Genomic DNA, 20,802 nt, shown 5'->3' with positions numbered 1-20,802 from the left:
GGCTCCCTCCACCATGAATTTGCCCAAACTGGGCTGTTTAGAGGCTCCCTCCACCATGAATTTGCCCAAACTGGGCTGGTTAGAGGCTCCCTCCACCATGAATTGGTCCAAACGGGTTTTTAGAGGCTCCCTTCACCATGAATTGGTCCAAACTTGGCTGTTTAGAGGCTCCCTCCACCATGAATTGGTCCAAACTGGGGTGGTTAGAGGCTCCCTCCACCATTAATTGGTCCAAACTGGGCTGGTTAGAGGCTCCCTCCACCATTAATTGGTCCAAACTGGGCTGGTTAGAGGCTCCCTCCACCATGAATTGGTCCAAACTGGGGTTTTTAGAGGCTCCCTCCACCATGAATTGGTCCAAACTTGGCTGTTTAGAGGCTCCCTCCACCATTAATTGGTCCAAACTGGGCTGGTTAGAGGCTCCCTCCACCATGAATTGGTCCAAACTGGGTTTTTTAGAGGCTCCCTCCACCATGAATTTGCCCAAACTGGGCTGTTTAGAGGCTCCCTCCACCATGAATTGGTCCAAACTGGGTTTTTTAGAGGCTCCCTCCACCATGAATTGGTCCAAACTGGGCTGGTTAGAGGCTCCCTCCACCATGAATTGGTCCAAACTGGGGTGGTTAGAGGCTCCCTCCACCATTAATTGGTCCAAACTGGGCTGGTTAGAGGCTCTCTCCACCATTAATTGGTCCAAACTGGGCTGGTTAGAGGCTCCCTCCACCATTAATTGGTCCAAACTGGGCTGGTTAGAGGCTCCCTCCACCATGAATTTGCCCAAACTGGGCTGTTTAGAGGCTCCCTCCACCATGAATTTGCCCAAACTGGGCTGGTTAGAGGCTCCCTCCACCATGAATTGGTCCAAACTGGGGTTTTTAGAGGCTCCCTCCACCATGAATTGGTCCAAACTTGGCTGTTTAGAGGCTCCCTCCACCATTAATTGGTCCAAACTGGGCTGGTTAGAGGCTCCCTCCACCATGAATTGGTCCAAACTGGGCTGGTTAGAGGCTCCCTCCACCATGAATTGGTCCAAACTGGGTTTTTTAGAGGCTCCCTCCACCATGAATTTGCCCAAACTGGGCTGTTTAGAGGCTCCCTCCACCATGAATTGGTCCAAACTGGGGTGGTTAGAGGCTCCCTCCACCATTAATTGGTCCAAACTGGGCTGGTTAGAGGCTCCCTCCACCATTAATTGGTCCAAACTGGGCTGGTTAGAGGCTCCCTCCACCATGAATTTGCCCAAACTGGGCTGGTTAGAGGCTCCCTCCACCATGAATTGGTCCAAACTGGGTTTTTTAGAGGCTCCCTCCACCATGAATTTGCCCAAACTGGGCTGGTTAGAGGCTCCCTCCACCATGAATTGGTCCAAACTGGGGTTTTTAGAGGCTCCCTCCACCATGAATTTGCCCAAACTCTGCTGGTTAGAGGCTCAATCCACCCTGATTTTCAAAACAAATGTTGGTGCCAACCTCAACTTACTACAAGGGCCAAATTCACTGCTGGTGACAAGCTCTCCTCACTGCAAGTGCCAAATACACATGTTTCAAGGTGTTTTCCTACTGTCAGAGAGGTGGTATTGAGTGTGTAAAGTGTGTAGTTGTTAGGCTGTGATGTTGGGGTAATAGAGGGTCTTTGGTGTGTTAGATGCCCCCAGACATGCTTCCCCTGCTGTCCCAGTGTCATTCCAGAGGTGTTGGCATCATTTCCTGGGGTGTCATAGTGGACTTGGTGACCCTCCAGACACGGATTTGGGTTTCCCCCTTAACGAGTATCTGTTCCCCATAGACTATAATGGGGTTCGAAACCCGTTCGAACACACGAACATTGAGCGGCTGTTCGAATCGAATTTCGAACCTCGAACATTTTAGTGTTCGCTCATCTCTAGTCCTTATGATTTTGCCCCATAAACCATAATTAATACCCAATATATCATCTCACCTGTTGCTCAACGCTGTCTGAATAATGTCTGAGCACTGCCTCTAACCTTTTGTTTCATATGCAAATTATCAATTTGACGTCAAGGGGGTGGAGCACTAACATATAAAGTCAAACTCTCCACACCCAAACGCCACACTTATGGTGCAATGTACTGCCCCCAGATTCTGTGATGTAAGCGCACCGGCCTCATGAAATCCGATGCATTGTCAAGCTCAGCGGTGTACATCCTCAACTTCATCACTGCGCATGCGCTGGGGCCTCAGTGACACATTTCAGTCAGGCTATTTCAGAGTGGTGCGCATGCCCAGCACTGAAGCCGCCTGGATAAGATGATTCATTGAGTCCCTGGTGAACGCTCAGTGTTGATATGAAGTTGGACATGTACACCTGGATTCAGCGCTGAGTTTGATAACCACTGTGGAATTTCATTGGGCTGGAGTTGGTACGTCACAGGGTCTGGGGGCTTAAGGGAGGCGATGGGAAGAGAACATGACTTTATACACTAGCTCTCCACCCTCGTGTCTTCAAAATCCTCATTTGAATATTGAATAAAAGTTATTAGTAAGGGCAGCACGCAGACATCATGCAGACAGCGCTGGGTAACAGGTGATTTGCTCTCTCGGGTACGGCTATTGGGTTATGGGACAAAATCATGACAACAGGTACTCAAAAACATAAAAAGGAATAAACAAATGTGTTGTTTTCTTTCTTTTTTTTTTAAATGAAAGAAACAAAAATATTATTTATGTGAATAGAAAAATTTATTAAAAACCTGAAATAAAAAATGAATCCAGTTCAGTCCATCCTTATTATAAGTATTCTATAGCTGACATTACTCTCTTATAGTACATGCATTGCGGTAAATTATTATACTCCGGGGTCTTTTCAGAACTGAGAGTATAATAGGTGAAGACCCAGGGGAGGTAAAAAAAAATAACAAAAAAAAAACATTTACAGTGCCTTGAGAAAGTATTCGGCCCCTTGAACTTTTCAACCTTTTGCCACATTTTAGGCTTTAAACATAAAGATATCAAATTTTAAATTTTTGGTGAAGAATCAACAACAAGTGGGACACAATTGTGAAGTGGAACAAAATTTATTGGATATTTGAAATTTTTCTAACAAATAAAAAACTGAAAAGTGGCTCGTCTTCTGTATTCATGTTTTTGGGAGTCCGAGGTCTTGTTGTAGTTGATGTTTGCGGTACATATAGTATATATACACATTGTCTACACCATAAGCTATTATTTTACATGTATTTTGTATGTGAATCTGAGATTGAACAGGAGTTTTAGGGAGCATTCACACGGAGGTACGTGCCGCGAGATTTGGCACGTAGACGCTGCGTGAGCCTTTGTGTGCCGTACACGCTCCCATTCATTTCAATGGGAGCGGGGAGCGTATGCGCTGCGCTAGTTTGCGGCCGTGCATTTATTCACGGCCGCAAACTAGCGCGGCGCATACGCTCCCCGCTCCCATTGAAATGAATGGGAGCGTGTACGGCACGCAAAGGGTCACGCGGCGTCTACGTGCCAAATCTCGCGGCACGTAACTCCGTGTGAATGCTCCCTTAGGTGCAAATATGTGTTTTAGTGCATTTTTTCAACAAATGTTTTGTGTTTGTCACAAAGTTGCATGAAGGTGGATTTGGCTATTGATAACCCATTGAGACATATGTAATCTTCAGGTTGTCTACTTTCAAAAATTATATAGGGTTTAGGGGGTTCAGTTGCTTTTCACGGTGTGTAATCCCTACATTTTATAGGATGATACTTTTGAAACATTTCCAGTTTCAAAGCAGATTTTTGTTAATTCCAGTTCTAGTGATTTTCTGAAGACACGTGCATGCGGGTATAGGCCTCAGTAATATGAATGAACTTTGCACATGTTGAACTCTTGTTTTTAGGAGGTTTGATGCATATAATTTATTGTTTGGTTTCGACTATTAGCAACTAATATACATTTATTGTATTTTTTTTATAAAACATTCACGTTAAATCAAAATTGCATGATGGTGCCTGTTCGCACCCAATGGGATAAGCGCAAGAGTTCTTAAAATGTGCAGAGAGCAGCTGTGTGGCATTATTACGCACATCTACAATATGAGTCTAAAGCTGGGAGTGGTACCTCAACTGTGGAAAACATCTTGTGTGGTACCAGTCCCAAAGAAACCCAACCCGATGGGCTACAATGACTACCGACCAATAGCACTGACATCCCACCTAATAAAGGTCCTAGAGAGACTGGTCCTGACATACCTACGCCTTCTAGTGTGTTCCGCTCTGTACCCTCTCCAGTTTGCCTATCGGCCGGGCATTGGGGTAGATGACGCCATCATCCACCTTCGTCACAGAGCTCTCTCTCACCTGGAGAAACTTGGGAACACTGTGAGAATAATGTTCTTTGATTTCTCCAGTGTGTTCAACACCATTCAGCCAGGGCTACTAAGGGACAAGCTGAACCTTGTTGGAGTGGACCATCACCTGTCCAACTGGATACTAGATTACCTCACAAACCGACCTCGATATATGAGAGCCCAGGACTGTGTGTCTGACACTGTGATCTGTAGTTCGGGGGCACCACAAGGTACAGTTCTCGCCCCTTTCCGCTTCACACTGTACACTGCTGACTTTTGGCACAACTCATCCAGCTGTTACTTACAGAAGTACTCCGATGACTCTGCTATAGTAGGCCTCATCACTGATGGTGACGATAGGGAATACAGAGACTTAAACCGGGATTTTGTTGAATGATGCCAGCAGAACCAGCTCAGGATTAATGTTGGAAAGACCAAGGAGATGGTGGTGGATTTTAGCAAATGGAGAAGTGCTCTGATCCCGGTGGAGATCCAAGGGACTTTCATTGAGATAGTCAGGACCTATAAGTATCTGGGTGTGCTCCTCAATAATAAACTGGACTGGGCTGATCACTTGGGTGCATTGCACAGAAAGGGTCACAGCAGGCTTTACCTGCTCAGGAGGCTGAGGGCCTTTGGAGTCCAGGGGCCACTTCTTAAGGCCTTTTTTAATTCTGTGATTGCTTCAGCCATCTTTTTCAGTCTGGCCTGCTGGGGGAGCAGTATATCAACCAGGGACAGAAACAGACTTGACAGGCTGATCAGAAGGGCCAGTTCTGTCTGGGGAGCCCCCTGGACCCAGTACAGGTGGTGGGTGACAGAAGGATACTGTCTGTGGTGACCTCCATGCAGGAGAAGAAAACCCACCCCATGTATGAGACCCTGATGGGACTTGGCAGCACTGTAAGTGACCGTCTGCTTCACCCCAAGTATGAGAAGGAGCGCTATCGTAGATCCTTCCTCCCAACCGCGATCAGGCTGTATAATCTACATCAGACCAAGTGAAGATCACTCCGCACAGAAAGCTAAATGACCCTGAAGTCTTCCTTCTTTCTTCTCTTACTTAGCTGCTACGGACTCCTAGTATATCTACTTTTTTTCTCAGCATATGTGTGTCTACATATGCTGATAGTGTTAACTCCCTACACTTAGGGTCAGTGGCGTAACTAGGAATGGCGGGGCCCCGTGGCGAACTTTTGACATGGGGCCCCCCGACACCGAAGATCTCAAACAAGTCCCTCCTACGCATTCCTGCGCGCTCTATTATGTTCTATAGTGGCCCCTGCACACAGTATTATACCCAATAGTGGCCCCTGCACACAGTATTATACCCAATAGTGACCCCTACAGGACTAAATACTGTCACGTCACCCGCTGACCGCTATACCAGGACAAATTGTGGATAAAAAATCTGGTCATGTGCATTACAATTTAGTAACTCCATGTGCCTCATATTAATAGCAGTTAACCCCATCATGTCCCTCACATTAACCCCTGTGTGCCTCACCATAAGAGTTACTGATATGTGAGAGACATGGAGGTAATAATAAAGTATCTTCATTACTATTACCCCCATATGTCTCACATATCAGTAACTCTTATGGTGAGGCACACAGGGGTTAATGTGAGGGAGATGATGGGGTTAACTGCTATTAATATGAGGCACATGGAGTTACTAAAACACAAGTAATCACCCCATATGCCTGACATTAATAAGTAACCCCAGTACGTACCTGTGTAGCTTTAGTTTCACTTTCCTTCTTCCTTTCTTCCTCCAGTGCAGGACGGCAGGAGCTCGGCAGGGATAAGCCCCGCCTCCTACTCTCATTGGTGGGCAGAGGACAGCAGAGAAAGGGAGGGGGGAGAGAGGGGGAGCGTGCTGAAGCGCTGACAGGAGCCAGAGCTGCAGCTCCTGTGTCTCAGCCGTTACTGCAGCTTCGGGGCCCCCTGTTGGTGGAAAGTATTCCACCAACAGGGGGCCCCGATCATTATACTCGGGGGTCCGAAAAGACCTCCGAGAATAATGATAGCAGCGGTAGCAGCTGTCACCGGGCCCCTAATGTCCCGGGCCCTGTGGCAGCTGCTACCGCTGCTATGGTGGTAGTTACGCCACTGCTTAGGGTGCTGGTTTAGGGACAATGCACACTGTCTGGCAGTTTACCCGCGGACAGATGCAGGGTGTCCAATACAGAAAACGAGTGTATAAGTAACTCTGAGCATGCGCACATCACTTCAAAGCTGTGAGTCACCTGCACAAGCACTTTCGTGGTCTATTGGCAAGTCTATATATCAGCATGTGTAGCAAACACACTGTGCAAACATTCTAGAACTCCTAAAGGTAAGAGAACTACTGACTGCACTGCCATCTAGGAGATAAGACTTGCTGCCATTCAGCCACTATGTGTTATCTATTATGTACATAGAGATAAGGTGAAGCCCATGGAAATAAGACTAATTAGGCAAAACAAACAGCACAACATTGAGACAAGAACTGATGTGTGAAGGAGCTTCCCCTGTTGTGTGGATATATTTGTATAGTGGGGAAACTTGTTTCTATCATTGTAAATACACGTCCTAGAGAGAGTTAGAGATAACCTGACCATGCCCTTTTATGATATCCATCCATTAGATGGCGCACTCCGTGATGTTACCAGTCTCTGACTGAATTTCTCATATTCTGATGGTTTCTCCTACTTGCCCCACCTAATATCTTTATAGAACTTTCCCAGACATGTGCAAGGCAACTCAACAATATCGATGAACTGAAATATATTTTCAGGGATGAACGCTCCTGAATTTCACTCTAACGTTGTGCAAATTTCCTGCAGCTCCAGGAAACACTTGTTGGAGTTGATCACGGCAAAAGGGGATCTAAAAGTTATTAAATTGAAGGGTTCACTTACTTTTTCCTTACACTGTGGATGTTTATTCAATGTAAATGTGTCTTCGCCTTTTATTGTGACTTAGAAAATAATCACCAAGAGGGTTTGTTATCCCCAATAGAGCTGATCTCCACCTTCTCCATTCTACAGCCCATATAACAGCAGATTGGGCTTGTAAAAGGTCATAAAATCAATAGAAACATCGCCTATGTATACTGCTCGCAGTAAGTGTGACACTATGAGACTGTATATTGGTGATTTATAACCTAAAAGACTGCCTTGTCACCTGTGGTCTCTTCAAAAAGAAACAGTATCTTCCCAGAGCAATGCCTAAAAAGTAATGTAACCTGCAGAGCATAGCACCTCTAGAGGTAACCTCCGGTATCACCGGGATAGAAATAACATGAAACGGGACGTGTCCTGATTAAAAATGCTGTTTTATTTCAGTTCTTCTCGCATGAATAGTAATTCCAGCGTCTATCCCTACAAAACAAAGAAGATTGAGAGTCAAGCAAGGAAAGAATAGATGGTGATGATGATAATATCAGTTCAGTAGTGCAGACAATAGCCTGACTCCTAAACCGGGACTTTCTACAGGTCCATATTATTATACAATATTCCGCATTACATATGCCGCCATATGACGCCTCTATAAGTCATTGGATTAAGCTTTAGGAGAAAGTAGAATTCTTCCTTATTACTGTTTGCCGTGGTGGGGGCTGACTGGAGGCCTCTAAGTATCCACTATTTGGCCTCCAACTCCCATGTCAGAGTCTAACCAGGGATCAGCAACCTTCAGCACTCCAGCTTCTGTGAGACTACAACTCCCAACATGCTCCATTCACTTCCATGGTGGTTCCAAGAACAGCAGAGTAAATATACGTGCTGAGAGTTGTATTTCTACAACAGGTGGAGTGCTGAAGGTTGTCTACCCCCGGTCTAAATCCACAAATACAGCCACTGGTAAAAAATATAACCTTCACTATCATTTACAATCATGTATCTTTCTGATATGCCAAAGAATAACATTTTTTAGGGGAATGCCACTTTAAGGGTTCCAAATATAGAAATTCAATAGATATCAATATCTATGGCATGTTAATGAAATATCAAATTGGAGGCATCATATCCTGTATTCCGGTGCAAATACTTACTCTCTGTGGTTGTCATGGTAACTATGAGCCCCGACAAGGTAATGGTTTGGAGGTGCGTCCCATCTTAGGTAGCCATCAAAGTCATTGATGTAGCCGCTCCACTGGCAGTTTCTCTGGACAGCCGTCTCACCTTGACAGCAGAGGAATCTCCATCTAGGGAAGAATTTTTTGTTTTTTAGGCTAAGGCCCCACAGATTCATACAAATATGGCAAATTCAGACCCCAGAGTGTAATAGTGATTCGTGGCTGGAGTTCCCCAAAAATGAATTATTGAAAACCCAGAAGACGTGTAGAAAAGTAATAACCAGTCATACTCTCCTTTCCTAACCTCTCCTGGGATCCCTTACAGCATCCAGTGTTTGTTCCTGGTGATGTCTGTAATTGGGCTATAGCTGGAATATGGGGTGGACTCTAAACCTGCAGGAGAACCCTGACACTATTCGCAAAATGAGTCTCGGAAGGTTCACCCATCCTAGTGATGCTGCACCATGAAAATCTAGTACCTCAAACATTTTATAGAGAACTGGAATCCCTTTATTTGGTGAATCTGCTGGGACCATTGTAGGTAAGCCTCTCATTTCAAGGAACACTTCAGGCACAACTAATACAGGGTGTTAGGCCTAGTACAGGTCCTATGGGGGCAGGGGATTACATAGGGATTGAAAGGATACCAAAATAATAATTTCTGTATCATGCTTCACTCCTACAACAGGCCGAACATAAGTAAGCCAACTGGCAGACACAGCCAAAATAAGTCAGGATCTTCATAGTTGACTAGAAAAGGATTTTGATACCTCCTATTAATTCAATCAATATAGAAAATCTACATCAATCTAAAAATTCAGTTTCCTCATACAGAAAGTGAGATTAGGAGCAGTGAAAGGTTTGTAAATACTGGCAGGTCAGAATGAGATCACATGGCTCAGACTTTATTCATATCTGCGTTCAGGTTTCCGTTCAGGGAATCTACTTGGGGACCCCCCGAAAGGAAACCTATCCACATAAAAAGCGGTTACCTAAGGAAAACCCCGGACCCCATAGACTATAATGGGGTCTATGTGGTTTCCGCTCTGTATCCGCACAGAACATGCAGAGAGAAAAGTGCTGTTTGCCATTGTCCAGCACTGCAGCGCCCCGAGGCTTTTCCAGCAGAAGTCTCCGCTGCACGTGACTACTGAAGCCAATCAGTGGCCTAAGGAAAGTAACCAAGACGTCACTTATGGTATTCACGAGCGACATCCTGTGTCCTTTCCTTAGCCTGCTGATTGGTGTCAGCGGTCACATGCGACATGGACTCCCGGGACCGGACATCAGCCTGTGACACCGGAGCATCTGTAAGTATGGGTTGTTTTTGTCTGTTTTTCTTTTATCACCATCCTGGGCCTCCAACCACTATATTGAAATATCCTGGACATCCCCTTTAAGCATAGATGTATAGGAGTGAAAAACAATTGGGTAAAAAAAAGTTATCAGGGGCTTCAGACATGAACTGCTGTAATCACGAAAGTCTTCCCATTACCTCCTGTCTTCTCTTCCATTATCATGGTAACTATCCATTCCACTCAGGACGGTGCCAAAGGGACAGGTGTAAGTGAACTCTTGGTCAAAGTCATTGACGTAACCCGTCCAGGAACAGGAACCGGGGTTATTAAAGGTGTTCTGACAGCCGAAATCCCAGATACGATCCTCACGCTTATTATCATGGATGCTGGAGGGATAAGAGGGTGGGAATACTTTAATAAGCATTCATATAATACATAAAATTCTGTAATTGTTAAAGTGGTTTGTAATGGTATAGGAGAAGTTACATGGGGGGTATACTCAGAAAATCTTCTACTCATGGGTGTAACCATAGCCATAGTAGCACCTATGGAGTCCTGGATGCTAAAGGGGTCTATCTGGGGTCCTTTGATTTGAAGGTACATCAATACACCTACAGTATTATACCATAGCTAGGCACATTTCCCATATATCACCCTAGATGGTTGAATATACACAACCTTCTGCAAGTGGGTTAAGGATTTAGTGACTTGTTACCAACCCCCCACTTTTTCAATGAGCTCCTCTATACTACAACACGATGAGGAGAGGGCACTCCCACAATGGTGGGAATTATGGTGTCACTTTGTCAACCCTGCTTATAAAAAGCACTGGGGGCGCATGTCCCACTAGCCACCTCCCTCCTACTTGGCTACCCCAGGGCAATCTGCATAAAGTACTTACATATTCTATTACCTGAAAATTAGGTTAATGCTCTGATGACTCGGACACTGATAGTTGAGAACTTGATCGTAGTTATTGGCCCATCGCTCTGAAGGAAATAAAGCAAGCACATCATATCCAGTGTAATACTTTACATCTTTCTGTCGTGGCCCTTGATTTGGGATAAAGTTGACGGGTAACCATAGTGCAATATCATGTTTGAAAAAGTAAAAAATTCCTAGGGTTACGTGCGTCTAATCGAGGACCTATATACCAATGTAACTATTGTAAGGCCATCGGAGATGATGGGCCCAGTCCTGTCCAGTCACTCCATAGGAATCCAGTGAAAACTCAGAATTTTAGAGATTGACCAATAAAAGTCTAGACATCAAACTTCTATAGAAATTGAGACGTTTTGGCTAAAATATTTTAGTTCAAAATTGTGGCATTTGCAAATTCAACTCTTTCCATAAAAAACAAGCCCTTATAGAAAAAATGGCTATAGAAAAGAAATTGAAAGGATGAAAAGGGCTTAATATCAAATCACAGTTTTTTTGTACTTGGATAATAGTTGTTCATAGTGTTAGAAGTTGTTATTACTGTTAGTACTAGAATAGTCACCAACATTACCTTGAGGAGCTGCAGAAACCACAGCGATCCCGAGCAGCAATGCCAAAATCACCTGCATAATGTCAAGGGTGGAGGTTCCTGAGAGGAGTTTTGAGACGTCAGGAGGTAAAGGACCTTCCTGTGGATCTGAACTCCTGGGGGTTTATATATACGAGAATGATGGAGGACTAATACACATTAACCAGTTGTCCTTCAGTTATTTGTGCTAATCCTGATATCTGGACAAGTGTGAAGGTCACATCATGGAGCTGGGTATTGATATCATGTACTCACTGAGCATTTACGTAACTAAACGCTCTAAAAAGTTAAAGGGATCCTATAATTCAAACTCATTTTTTTTCTCAGTAACATGTCGGAATAGCCTTAAGAAAGTCTATTCTTCTCCTACCTTTCGATGTCTTCTCAGCGCCGCCATTTGCTTGAAATCCCGTTTTTTTGGGGGATGGGCCCCAGCACTCAATCAACACTGGAGACGCCCTCAATGCTGCGCGAAAAATCTCCAGCACCGCCTCCATCTTCTTCAGAAACGTCCTCTTCACGCGTCTTTTTCCGGCGCAGGTGGTCAAACTTGTTGGCCTTGGGCAGAGCCGACTGTGCATGCCCGCAGCCAGAATAAAAATGGCCGCTTACACAGTAAGTAAGCGGCCATTTTCTTGTGGCCTGTGGGCATGTGCAGTCGGCTCTGCTTGATGCCCGAGGCCTACAAGCTTGACCGCCTGTGCCGGAAGAAGACGCGTGAAGAGGACGTTCCTGAAGAAGATGGAGGCATCGCTGGAGAGTTCTCTCGCAGCATTGGGGACACCTCTAGTGCTGTTTGAGCGCTGGGGCCCGCCCCCAATGCTGCGAGAGAACTCATTTGCATACCAACAAAAAACGGGATTTCAAGCAAACGGCAGCGCAGAGAAATAAGGTAGGAGAAGAATAACCTTTCTTAAGGCTATTCCGACGTGTTAGTGAGAAAAAAAATGAGTTTGAATGATAGGATCCCTTTAAAGGTGTGATAAGAAAACATGGCTTCTAAATAATTTTATGGCCAACCTCTTTTCTGTTGTAGACACTTCTTTGTCTCATCTGGTAGGGGGCATGCCTTAGTAGGAAAGGGGGCACAAAATTCTTGCACAAAGTTAGACAAATAGGTAGTATAAACTCTACTGGGCAGTCTACCCCAATTTGCAGCATCAGTCACTCTATATTAGGTCCTAGTCTAAGTTTACATTGTCTAAATCAGGGATGTCTTGGAAACCCACCATGGAGCCGTGACACTCTGGTTGGGAAGATGCCCCATGTCTTCAAACAACATTAATTTTGGTAAACATTATTTAGTAGGGGTAAACCAAGGAATTTTATTTTTCCAGGGTGGCCTGTGTCTGAAAAGATTGGGGAACACTGGTCTAAATATTCATCAGGATTAGTAAATGTCCCCCAGTGGGTCCCCAATATGAATAGAATTTAGGAACACGCACCACTGGCAGTCTGTGTCTTATAACTAGCCGGTGGTATACTACAAAAAGAGAAATACATATATTTACGTAACTGTGGGAAGAAACACAGAGCAAATCACCTGTTACTCTATAAGATATGACCTTCAGACTATAATATCGATTTCTCTCTTCTGTTATAATGCATATTGTATAATAATAAGATATATATATACAGTCCTATGAAAAAGTTTGGGCACCCCTATTAATCTTAATCATTTTTAGTTCTAAATATTTTGGTGTTTGCAACAGCCATTTCAGTTTGATATATCTAATAACTGATGGACACAGTAATATTTCAGGATTGAAATGAGGTTTATTGTACTAACAGAAAATGCGCAATATGCATTAAACCAAAATTTGACCGGTGCAAAAGTATGGGCACCTCAACAGAAAAGTGACATTAATATTTAGTACATCCTCCTTTTGCAAAGATAACAGCCTCTAGTCGCTTCCTGTAGCTTTTAATCAGTTCCTGGATCCTGGATAAAGGTATTTTGGACAAACAATTCAAGTTCAGTTAAGTTAGATGGTCGCCGAGCATGGACAGCCCGCTTCAAATCATCCCACAGATGTTCAATGATATTCAGGTCTGGGGACTGGGATGGCCATTCCTGAACATTGTAAGTGTTCCTCTGCATGAATGCCTGAGGATTTGGAGCAGTGTTTTGGATCATTGTCTTGCTGAAATATCCATTCCCGGCGTAACTTCAACTTCGTCACTGATTCTTGAACATTATTCTCAAGAATCTGCTGATACTGAGTGGAATCCATGCGACCCTCAACTTTAACAAGATTCCCGATGCCGGCATTGGCCACACAGCCCCAAAGCATGATGGAACCTCCACCAAATCTTACAGTGGGTAGCATGTGTTTTTCTTGGAATGCTGTTTCTTTTTGGACGCCATGCATAACGCCTTTTTTTTTTATAACCAAACAACTCAATTTTTGTTTCCAAAATGAAGCTGCCTTGTCCAAATGTGCTTTTTCATACCTCAGGCAACTCTATTTGTGGCGTACGTGCAGAAACGGCTTCTTTCTCATCACTCTCCCATACAGCTTCTCCTTGTGCAAAGTGCGCTGTATAGTTGACCGATGCACAGTGACACCATCTGCAGCAAGATGATGCTGCAGCTCTTTGGAGGTGGTCTGTGGATTGTCCTTGACTGTTCTCACCATTCTTCTTCTCTGCCTTTCTGATATTTTTCTTGGCCTGCCACTTCTGGGCTTAACAAGAACTGTCTCTGTGGTCTTCCATTTCCTTACTATGTTCCTCACAGTGGAAACTGACAGGTTAAATCTCTGAGACAACGTTTTGTATCCTTCCCCTGAACAACTATGTTGAACAATCTTTGTTTTCAGATCATTTGAGAGCGGGCTGTCCATGTTCGGCGACCATCAAACTTAACTGAACTTGAATTGTTTTGTAGAAAGAAATGGTCCAAAATACCTTCATCCAGGATCCAGGAACTGATTAAAAGCTACAGGAAGCGACTAGAGGCTGTTATCTTTGCAAAAGGAGGATGTACTAAATATTAATGTCACTTTTCTGTTGAGGTGCCCATATTTTTGCACCGGTCAAATTTTGGTTTAATGCATATTGCTCATTTTCTGTTAGTACAATAAACCTCATTTCAATCCTGAAATATTACTGTGTCCATCAGTTATTAGATATATCAAACTGAAATGGCTGCTGCAAACACCAAAATATTTAGAACTAAAAATGATTAAGATTAATAGGGGTGCCCAAACTTTTTCATAGGACTGTATATATCTCCCTATATTATAAAAATGAATTTCTGTCTGTCTGTCTGTCTGTCTGTCTGTCTGTGCTCTAATGCGAACCAAACGACTGGACCGATCTTCACCAAATTTGGTATAGAGACACTTCAGGTATCCGGGAAGGTTTAAGACGAGACTCCAACTCGCTCGGACATACCGTTGCTGAGATACAGCATTCCAAACACAGTGCCCCCCCTTAGCCAATACAAACCTGCAAGACTTTCACTCATATTCCAACTGCAATACACACGATCACTCCACATGCACAATACAACACTGATATCCAAACTGAGATACACGCATCACAGGATTAGATACACAGATCAGCACACAGTACCACATGTTAGAGGATTAGATACACGGGTCTGCACACAGTTCCACAGACCAGAGGATTAAATACTCACTTCTGCACACAGTTCCACACACTGAAGGATTAGATAAGTGCGTCTGCACACGGTTCCACATGCCGAAGGATTAGATACAGGCGTCTACACACAGTTCCACACCCCAGAGGATTAGATACGCACGTCTGCACAGAGTACCACATGCCGTAGGATTAGCTACACATGTGTACACACAGTTCCACACTCCAGAGGATTAGATACGCGCGTCTACACACAGTACCACATGCCGTAGGATTAGATACGCGCCTCTTCACACAATACCACACAGGGGAGGATTAGATACACGTGTCTTCACAAAGTTGTACACGCCATAGGATTAGATACACGCGTCTGCACACAGTACCATATGCCGTAGGATTAGATACGCACCTCTTCACACAATACCACACAGGGGAGGATTAGATACACGTGTCTTCACATAGTTGTATACGCCATAGGATTAGATACAGGCGTCTGCACACAGTACCACATGCCATAGAATTAGATACACGGGTCTGCACACAGTCCCACACACCAGAGGATTAAATACGCACTTCTGCACACAGTTCCACACACTGAAGGATTTGATACGTGTGTCTGCACACGGTTCCACATGCCGAAGGATTAGATACAGGCGTCTACACACAGTTCCACACTCCAGAGGATTAGATACGCGCATCTGCACATATTTGTACACGCCATAGGATTAGATACACGCGTCTACACAGAGTACCACAGGCCTTAGGATTAGATACACGCGTCTACACACAGTTCCACACTCCAGAGGATTAGATACGCGCGTCTGCACACAGTTGTACACGCCATAGGATTAGATACACGCGTCTGCACACAGTACCACATGCAGTAGGATTAGATACACGCGTCTACACATAGTTCCACACTTCGAAGGATTAGATACGCGCCTCTTCACACAATACCACACAGGGGAGGATTAGATACGTGTGTGTGCACACAGTACCACACTTTGGAGGATTAGATACATGCATCTGCACACAGTACCACATGCCATAGGATTAGATACGCGCGTCTGCACACAGTACCACATGCCGGGGGATTGGATACGCGCGTCTACACACAGTTCCACACGCCGTAGGATTAGATACGCGCGTCTGCACACAGTACCACATGCCGGGGGATTGGATACACGCGTCTGCACACAGTTCCACACGCCGTAGGATTAGATACGCGCCTCTTCACACAATACCACACAGGGGAGGATTAGATACATATGTCTTCACACAGTTGTACACGCCATAGGATTAGATACGCGCGTCTACACACAGTACCACATGCCGTAGGATTAGATACGTGCCTCTTCACACAATACCACACAGGGGAGGATTAGATACGTGTGTGTGCACACAGTACCACACTTTGGAGGATTAGATACATGCCTCTGCAAACAGTACCACAAGTCAGAGAATTAGATACACGTCTCCGCACACAGTACCACACGGGGGAGGATTAGATACGCGCGTCTGCACACAGTACCACACGGGGGAGGATTAGATACGCGCGTCTGCACACAGTACCACACGGGGAGGATTAGATACGCGCATCTACACACAGTACCACATGCCATAGCATTAGATACGCGCGTCTGCACACAGTACCACATGCTGGGGGATTGGATACGCGCGTCTACACACAGTTCCACACGCCGTAGGATTAGATACGCGCCTCTTCACACAATACCCCACAGGGGAGGATTAGATACACGTGTCTTCACACAGTTGTACACGCCATAGGATTAGATACACACGTCTGCACACAGTATCACATGCCGTAGGATTAGATACTTGCATCTAAACACAGTACTACATGGAGAAGGATTAGATACAGCTTTACTCTAGGTATCCATAACAACTGATCACAGGTTTTTCACTGACATTCAAAATGAGATACACATAATCACATGACGCTTATGGACATACACACAAACCACATACAAAATACACCAGTGCAAAATTGGACAATTCTTATGGGGCCACTACACAAACATAAAATGTAATATACCCGTGCGAAGCCGGGTCCTCCCTCTAGTATATATAAATATATATAAGAAAAAGCCAGTGGTATACTACAAAAAGAGAAATTGTTAGGAATCTGATGCAACAAACAACTCTGTAAGGTCTTGCGCAACTAGAATCGCCAAGTGCTGAGGTAAAAACAGTCCTGGGTGTGCCTTGCTCCCCTAACCGGAGCAGAACCAGGCCCCGGAGTTCTTCACCAGAGCTCCTAATGGTGGGGTTGGACTTGGTAAAAGTCCAGGGCCCAGATCCGCAACTGCCCAGAGAGCGACACAGACCCAGCGAACCCCAAGGAAGAGGACCCAGAAGTACCCAGACGCTAACCTTGGAGTGAAGTCCGTAAGAGCAGGATGGCTCAGAATGGCAGGAGTGCAGGAAGGTAATTCAGGGAAGACACACAGAAGCCAAGGAAGCAAATTCGTAGTCGTTAACTGGAGGTCACGAGGTAGCAGAGGGAAGAAGCTGCAGCAAAGTCAGGAGATCCGGGTCATACACAGGAGGTCAGCGGAGTAGCCAAATCAGGATCCAAGAAGGGAGGTCAGGAGAAAGCCAAAAGGTCATACACAGGAGGTCAGGAAGGTGTCAAATCGGGATCATGGAGAGAAGGTCTGTAAAGCAAGCCAGGTCAACAATCCAGGGAATCCAAGTACAGAGACAGGAGGCAGGTGACAAAAAGGAAGCAGGAGAGGCAGGGAGTTGATACTGATGGTAAACGAATAACAAGCCGGGCCAAGACCAGAATGAGGCCTAAATAGCCTCAGGCCCGCCGCTGACCTCCCTGACCCCAAAAATGTTGGTTCTAGCACTAGGGAGAAACCGGAACCTCTGCAAACTCAGCGGAATCCTTCGGCCTACCCCAGTGCCAGAACCAGCAGTGACTCCGGCACTGGACAGGGATCGGGTCGGGCGCCTCCGAGCAGCACAGCGGAGGCCCTGCCTGTCCTAACAGAAATTCATATATTTTTTTAACAGTGGGAATAAACATAGAGCAAAACACCTGTTAATATATAAGATATGACCTTCAGACTAAAATATCGACTTCTCTCTTCTGTTATAATGCGTATTGTATAATAATAAATATATATAAAAAAGCATCGGGCAGGATTGCATTACCTGCTGACCTAAAGAGAACCTGTCCTTATGATTTTGCCCCATAAACCAAAAGTAATACCCAATATATCATCTCACCTGTTGCATATAAAGTCAAACTCTCCACACCCAAACGCTACACTTACGCTGCTAATGTACTGCCCCCAGATTCTGTGATGTAAGTGCACCGGCCTCATGAAATTGTCAAGCTCAGTGGTGTACATCCTCAACTTCATCACTGCGCATGCGCTGGGGCCTCAGTGACACATTTCAGTCAGGCTATTTCAGAGTGGTGCGCATGCCCAGCACTGAAGCCGCCTGGATAAGATGATTCATTGAGTCCCTGGTGAACGCTCAGTGTTGATATGAAGTTGGACATGTACACCTGGATTCAGCGCTGAGTTTGACAACCACTGTGGAATTTCATTGGGCTGGAGTTGGAACGTCACAGGGTCTGGGGGCTTAAGGGAGGCGATGGGAAGAGAACATGACTTTATACACTAGCTCTCCACTCTCATGACTTCAAAATCCTCATTTGAATATTGAATAAAAGTTATTAGTATGGGCAGCACGCAGACATCATGCAGACAGCGCTGGGTAACAGGTGAGATGCTCTGTCGGGTACGGCTATTGGGTCATGGGACAAAATCATAACAACAGGTTCCCTTTAAATATCAAACATATGAATGAAGTACTCAAAAACATAAAAAGGAAATAAACAATTTGTTTTCTTTATTATTTTTTTTAAGTGAATGAAACAAAAATATTATTTATATGAACAGAAAAATTAATTAAAAACCTGAAATAAAAAATGAATCCAGTTCGGTCCATCCTTATTATAAGTATTCTATAGCTGACATTACTCTCTTATAGTACATGCATTGCGGTAAATTATTATACTCCGGGGTCTTTTCTGAACTGAGAGTATAATAGGTGAAGACCCAGGGGAGGTCAAAAAAATAACAAAAAAAAACATTTACAGTGCCTTGAGAAAGTATTCGGCCCCTTGAACTTTTCAACCTTTTGCCACATTTTAGGCTTTAATCATAAAGATATCAAATTTTTATTTTTTTGGTGAAGAATCAACAACAAGTGGGACACAATTGTGAAGTGGAACAAAATTTATTGGATATTTGAAACTTTTTTAACAAATAAAAAACTGAAAAGTTACTCGTCTTCTGTATTCATGTTTTTGGGAGTCCGAGGTCTTGTTGTAGTTGATGTATGCGGTACATATAGTATATATACACATTGTCTACACCTTAAGCTATTATTTTAAATGTATTTTGTATGTGAATGTTAGTTTGAACAGGAGTTTTAGGTGCAAATATGTGTTTTAGTGCATTTTTTCAAAAAATGTTTTGTGTTTTTCACAAAGTTGCATGAAGGTGGATGTGGCTATTGATGACCCATTGAGACATATGTAATCTTCAGGTTGTCTACTTTCAAAACTTATATAGGGTTTAGGGGGTTCACTTACTTTTCACGGTGTGTAATCCCTACATTTTATAGGATGATACTTTTTTAACATTTCCAGTTTCAAAGCAGATTTTTGTTCCTTCCAGTTTTAGTGATTTTCTGAAGACACGTGCATGCGGGTGTAGGCCTCAGTAATATGAATGAACTCTGCACATGTTGAACTCTTTTAGGATGTTTGGTGCATATAATTTATTGTTTGGTTTCCACTTTTAGCAACTAATATACATTTATTGCATTCTTTTTTAACTGTGGAAAACATCTTGTGTGGTACCATTCCCAAAGAAACCCAACCCGATGGGCTAAAACGACTACCGACCTGTAGCACTGACATCCCACCTGATGAAGGTCCTAGAGAGACTGGTCCTGACACACCTACACCCTCTAATGTGTTCCGCTCTGTACTCTCTGCAGTTTGCCTATCGGCCGGGCATTGGGGTAGATGACACCATCATCAACCTTCTTCACAGAGCTCTCTCTCACCTGGAGAAACCCGGGAACACTGTGAGAATAATGTTCTTTGATTTCTCCAGTGCGTTCAACACCATTCAGCCAGGGCTACTGAGGGAGAAGCTGAACCTTGGTGGTGTGGACCACCACCTGTCCAACTGGATACCAGACTACCTGACAAACCGCCCCCAGTATGTGAGAGCCCAAGACGGTGTGTCTGACACTGTGATCTGTAGTATGGGGGCACCACAAGGTCCAGTTCTTGCCCCATTTCTCTTTGCACTGTACACTGCTGACTTTAGGCACAATTCATCCAGCTGCTACTTACAGAAGTACTCTGATGACTCTGCTATTGTAGGCCTCATCACTGATGGTGACCATAGGGAATACAGAGACTTAAACCAGGATTTTGTTGAATGATGCCAGCACAACCAGCTCTGGATTAATGTAGGAAAGACCAAGGAAATGGTGGTGGACTTTAGCAAATGGAGAGGTGCTCCGATCCCAGTGGAGATCGAAGGGACTTTCATGGAGATAGTCAGGACCTATAAGTATCTGGGTGTGCTCCTCAATAATAAACTGGACTGGGCTGATCACTTGGGTGTGTTGCACAGAAAGGGTCACAGCAGACTCTACCTGCTCAGGAGGCTGAGGGCCTTTGGAGTCAAGGGGGCCGCTTCTTAAGGCCTTTTTCAATTCTGTGATTGCTTCAGCCATCTTTTTCGGTGTGGCCTGCTGGGGGAGCAGTATATCAACCAGAGACAGAAACAGAAGGGCCAGTTCTGCCTGGGGAGCCCCCTGGACCCAGTACAGGTGGTGGGTGACAGAAGGACACTGTTTGTGGTGACCTCCATGCGGGAGAATCAATCCCACCCCATGTATGAGACCTTGACGGCACTTGGGAGCACTGTAAGTGACCGTCTGCTTCATC

General features: G+C 44.6%; 1 protein-coding gene across 1 annotated transcript; it reads right to left on the bottom strand.

Moving 5' to 3' along the window:
• Positions 1–7,619: 7,619 nt before the first annotated feature.
• Positions 7,620–11,220, bottom strand: LOC142182939 (hemagglutinin/amebocyte aggregation factor-like). Its single transcript, XM_075257759.1, has 5 exons — positions 11,163–11,220; positions 10,566–10,641; positions 9,850–10,038; positions 8,331–8,483; positions 7,620–7,659 (listed from the first exon to the last, which is right to left on the bottom strand). The coding sequence occupies exons 1-5, from the start codon at positions 11,218–11,220 to the stop codon at positions 7,620–7,622; spliced, it is 516 nt and encodes a 171-aa protein (XP_075113860.1).
• Positions 11,221–20,802: the final 9,582 nt, after the last annotated feature.

The sequence above is a fragment of the Leptodactylus fuscus genome, chromosome 10 (genome assembly GCF_031893055.1).
Source record: "Leptodactylus fuscus isolate aLepFus1 chromosome 10, aLepFus1.hap2, whole genome shotgun sequence".
Lineage (NCBI taxonomy): Eukaryota > Metazoa > Chordata > Amphibia > Anura > Leptodactylidae > Leptodactylus > Leptodactylus fuscus.
The sequence above is the reverse complement of the archived record's forward strand: the minus strand, read 5'-3'. Positions and strand labels throughout refer to the sequence as shown.

What these genes read in the sequence shown, in the direction of transcription:
- LOC142182939 (XM_075257759.1), bottom strand. Translation starts at nt 11,220, where the DNA reads ATGCAGGTGATTTTGGCATTGCTGCTCGGGATCGCTGTGGTTTCTGCA. An exon ending in GGTTTCTGCAGCTCCTCAAG is followed by an intron (nt 10,642 to 11,162) that starts GTAATGTTGGTG and finishes TATTTCCTTCAG; the next exon opens with AGCGATGGGCCAATAACTAC. An exon ending in TACCATGACAACCACAGAGA is followed by an intron (nt 7,660 to 8,330) that starts GTAAGTATTTGC and finishes TTTGTTTTGTAG; the next exon opens with GGATAGACGCTGGAATTACT.